Source organism: Podarcis vaucheri, assembly GCF_965113315.1.
Source record: "Podarcis vaucheri genome assembly, chromosome: 3".
Taxonomy (NCBI): domain Eukaryota; kingdom Metazoa; phylum Chordata; class Lepidosauria; order Squamata; family Lacertidae; genus Podarcis; species Podarcis vaucheri.
The window spans coordinates 39,938,516-39,943,205 of record NC_138761.1 but is presented as its reverse complement, the minus strand read 5'-3'; the positions used below and the strand labels follow the sequence as shown (position 1 = coordinate 39,943,205).

At 42.9% G+C, this 4,690-nt stretch overlaps 1 protein-coding gene across 9 annotated transcripts in view; it reads left to right on the top strand.

The window, feature by feature from the left end:
• Positions 1 to 3,262: 3,262 nt before the first annotated feature.
• The window catches only part of LOC309527894 (uncharacterized protein), a gene marked incomplete at its 3' end in the record, with an annotated part of 212,564 nt that continues 211,136 nt past the window's right edge, over positions 3,263 to 4,690 (top strand). For 3 of the 9 annotated variants that reach the window (XR_014217406.1, XM_082214919.1, XM_082214918.1), the window contains exons 1-2: positions 3,263 to 3,390; positions 3,663 to 4,086. Coding sequence is in view for 2 of the 9 variants with exons in the window: in XM_082214919.1 (XP_082071045.1) it covers positions 3,964 to 4,086 (123 nt within the window). Of the gene's footprint in view, positions 3,391 to 3,662; positions 4,172 to 4,415; positions 4,598 to 4,690 lie in introns of those variants that run through there. The other 6 variants (XR_014217407.1, XR_014217408.1, XR_014217409.1 and 3 more) reach the window with 4 other exon arrangements.

Here is a 4,690-nt window from a genome sequence, read left to right as displayed (position 1 = left end):
CACGTAGGCCCTCACTCAAGCAAGGGGGCGGGGACTCGAGTAGCCTCCTTAGCCATCTTTGCCCCGGGTATTCCGGTCCTTTCTCTCCGCTTTCCATCGCGCACGTGCACGCCGCCATGTTTGAGAAGGGCAAAGCAATTCTGGTTTAGTGGGAGACTTGGCTTAAGGAGAGGCTTACTGTGTTTAAGGTTTCTGGCCGGCAGAAGAGCCGCCGAGTAAAAAGTTAGGGGTAGGGCTTGGAAATGTTACACAGCGTTGCGTTTCGACGGCTGAAAGATGCTGCCGCAGTTAAATACCTCGAATAAGACGAATTCGCTACTGGGGGAGGGAGGGCATGGCATGGATTGTTACCTTATTTCTGCCTGACGATTCTGTTATTACCTACATCTTCCTACATCCCCCGCTATTCGTTTTATCTCATGAAACGAGAACGATTTTCATCTTTTAGCTGGCTCACTCCTTCATACAAAAAATAGCATCTATAATGTGTTACTAAATATGGTGTTGGGCTCATCTTTAACTCGGTAGCACAGTTTTATGTCCTATAATATGATCAATAAAGGGACTTTTCAGAAGTGGAATGTGATTTGAAGGATCTGCATACTAAAACTACCACAATCTGCTTCCCGAGTATGATACACATCATGAGGGTTTGTGTCTCGAATATAAAGTTTTGCACCACAACTTGTTTTTTTTTTTGGGGGGGGGCGCATTGGGAAGGGTGACTGATATTTGGAAGGTGCATTTCTGAGGGATAAGATTTGTATTTTAACGAGTATTAATTTTTGCACCATAAGGTGCTGAATCCAGGTTTTAAAAAAATGCTGTCAGAATGAAAAAATGCAAAATATTTTGAGGATGTGGTTGTGTCGTATCCATTTAAAAACATGCACATCCTTGTGCACAAGGTTTTTTGTGAGGTGTTGAGGGATGCTTTTATGGTCCCTGGTGGGGCAGATCCACACCATATATTTAAAATGCAATCAATGCACGTTTAAAGCACATGACTTCTCCCAAAAAAATATGGGAAGTGTAGTTTTCTCACATATTTACCATTCCCAGTACCCTAAACATGCTACAGTTCCCAGAATTCTTTGGGGAAAATCATAGTGTTATGAGTTTGTGGGTGCCAGACCTCTTTAATCCCTGGATCCAGCAAGAAGCCAATTAAGACAGCTAACTTCATCAATCCATTATTTTTAATCATGTAGCTGGAGAATAGTAGCATAGATATGGAGAGAGATGGTTGACATCATGTAGTGTTCAATTATTAATCATCAAGATGGATACCACTTTTACCAAGACCCATAACTGAAGTGGTTGCTGAACTGCCAATAATATTAGGTTCCTTAACAATAATTGCGGCAAGGTGAATGGAGCAAATAATAAAAAATGCTAATGACTAAAACTCCAGATGTTCTAAAAGCACAAGCTCACAAGACTGCATTAAAACTCTGATTTTAGCAGCTTCTTCATCATCTTTTTTTTTTTTTGCTTCTGAGCCTTTAGTATGCACAGCATGCTTTCCCACCCCAAGTACAGGGAAAGCAGAGTTCTAAACAGAGTATTTTTTTACAAGAAAACCAAACTCCCCACCAACTTATAGCATATTTCTTATAATTTCAGGCAGCTAGAAAACACCCAAAATTATGAGTCTTATAATTAAACTAGACAAGGAGGCACCTTTGGGTAAGGCTGTGAAATCTATCCAAAACAACACAAGCTGCTACTGAAATACCACCATTTTGTGTTCTTGGGCGGAACATAGTCATCTGCGTTATAGCGGAGGGTGGCAAAGCAACCTGAAAGGAAGATGAAGGCAACACTACTGCTTAGGGTACAGAAAATGAAGAGGTGTTTAGGCAAAGTGAATTGATAAGTGGCTTGAAATTTAACAAGGAGGGATGATACTGAAATGTGGTTCTTAAAAGAAGGTTGCACAAATCACTTTGAGGGCCACTTTTACCTGTTTATTAATTCAAAAGCGCCACAGTGCTATATCGCTACTGGGACAATGTCACATTTTCAACTAAGTGCTTAGGGGTTTTTTTAGTCCATTTTCTGTTAACTGAATTTTTCTCTGCACCAACATTTCTGTCAGCCTCCTTCATTCCTTTATTTTCTCCCTCTCTGTAGCCACAGTTCTGTGTGCTCTTCATCTGTTACTCCCTTTTACTCTTTCCCCAGTTCATAGGTCTCTCTACACCTCCTTTTAAAAATTTCCCTTTTTCCTTTCTCTGTATTTCTGACTCCATTTCTCTGTTCATCCATAGTACTCTTTTCTCATCTCTACAGCATCACAGATCTCTCTACCTCGTATGTTACCCCACCTGCCTCTTCTCCATTTCTCCACCTTACAGGGTCTCTTTCCCTCCCCCTAGGGCCAAACTAGGCAGGACTCAGGAGTTCACTTCAAAAATGCAAAACCGTATCAGAGGAAACTGAAGGTGTTTAGCATTGCAGCAGGCAAGAAGTAGGAAGTTAACATCTTTCTCCTCTGCTGTGGTCCTGAGGAAAAGCCAAATACAAATACAAATACAAGATGGGGGACACCTGGCTTGAGAGCAGTACATGTGAAAAGGATCTAGGAGTCTTGGTTGACCACAAACTTGACATGAGCCAACAGTGTGACGCGGCAGCTAAAAAAGCCAATGCAATTCTGGGCTGCATCAATAGGAGTATAGCATCTAGATCAAGGGAAGTAATAGTGCCACTGTATTCTGCTCTGGTCAGACCACACCTGGAGTACTGTGTCCAGTTCTGGGCACCACAATTCAAGAAGGACACTGACAAACTGGAACGTGTCCAGAGGAGGGCAACCAAAATGGTCAAAGGCCTGGAAACGATGCCTTATGAGGAACGGCTAAGGGAGCTGGGCATGTTTAGCCTGCAGAAGAGGAGGTTAAGGGGTGATATGATAGCCATGTTCAAATATATAAAAGGATGTCACATAGAGGAGGGAGAAAGGTTGTTTTCTGCTGCTCCGGAGAAGCGGACACGGAGCAATGGATCCAAACTACAAGAAAGAAGATTCCACCTAAACATTCGGAAGAACTTCCTGACAGTAAGAGCTGTTCGACAGTGGAATTTGCTGCCAAGGAGTGTGGTGGAGTCTCCTACTTTGGAGGTCTTTAAGCAGAGGCTTGACAACCATATGTCAGGAGTGCTCTGATGGTGTTTCCTGCTTGGCAGGGGGTTGGACTCGATGGCCCTTGTGGTCTCTTCCAACTCTATGATTCTATGATTCTAGGCAGGACTCAGGAGTTCACTTCAAAAATGCAAAACCGTATAAGAGGAAACTGAAGGTGTTTAGCATTGCAGCAGGCAAGAAGTAGGAAGTTAACATCTTTCTCCTCTGCTGTGGTCCTGAGGAAAAGCCCTTTTCTAAAGGTGTGGCATTTGCAACAAGAGGGAATTCCCTATTGATGGGGGGGGGGGTTACTCCCTAAAGCCAACACTGCCTTTAGTAGAGGAATTTTCCTCAAAGGCTAGCAGGAAAACCCTATGCCTGCCGCAGTCCCAATCATTATAATTCCTACCACCGCTACTTCAGCTTTTTGCATTTTTAAAAACCTGCATGTGAAATGGAACAATGCATTTAATGTCACATCTTATTTGAACCTTAGTCTCTCTTTTTGTTCTGTTTCTGTTCCCCTCTACAGATCTCTGCACTGAATAGCGAGCCACAGCACCAAATGTATTCTCTCCTACCAAAGCAGGACATTTTTTTAAACATCTAAAATATGGGGAAATTTCCCCCAGCCCTCACAAATTCCACCCTGCCCATAAACGTAATATCAACCCACCCTTTTAATTCTGTTTGGATTTGGGGGGAAACAAATGCAGGTTTAAATGCAGCTCGCTTTCTCTTTGTCATTTAGGGCTTGCTGTTCTGCTTTAAGCAAAACCTGTACCTATGTAACCCCTGTGGCTTAATTAGACCTGTTACTTTAAGGAGGTTCAATGTTTTCAAGCTCTTGTGTGCAGATGGGTGGGGAGGAACGGTGGCCTTTGGAAGCCATTTTGACTAAGAGCTGCAGGAAAGGGATTCAAGGACAGGCCTGGCTTATCGAGGTATTTCAAAGGGTGAGTCCCCCTTACATTCTTGTTGTTATTATCTAGGGGGTCACTCAAATCCATAAGAAGAGAGGAGCATACTTAAAATAAATATGTGAGTCTTTTTAATTATTACAGTACTCTTGTTTCAAGAATATTCTAGAACTGAGAGCAAGGAGCTCCATTTACCATCAGGCTGCGCTGCTGGGGCTCTTCCTTTTCCACAGAAATTCTGCCTTTTGGGAGACTTTCTTACAAGAAAGGAGTATTTTTATTTTTTCATTTTGCTTGTTTGGACTCTCTAGTTAGAGCTTTAAAAACCTGCATTGAATGATGTTTGAAACTTTGTTCCCACATAGACTTTTGTAAAGTCTAAACCTAGGTGGCTGGAGGTGCAATCGTAGGGGCTGGGGAGAAAAAGTATATTGGGCTGGTTCTGGCTATTGTATCATCGCCATCCTTATAACAACCCTGTTAGGTGGGTATCGTTATCTTCATTTTGGGGGATGAGCCTGAGGAAGAGTGGCTTTCCTAAAGCCACCCAGTGGTGTAGTGGTTAAGAGCGGTAGTCTCGTAATCTGGGGAACCGGGTTCGCGTCTCCGCTCCTCCACATGCAGCTGCTGGGTGACCTTG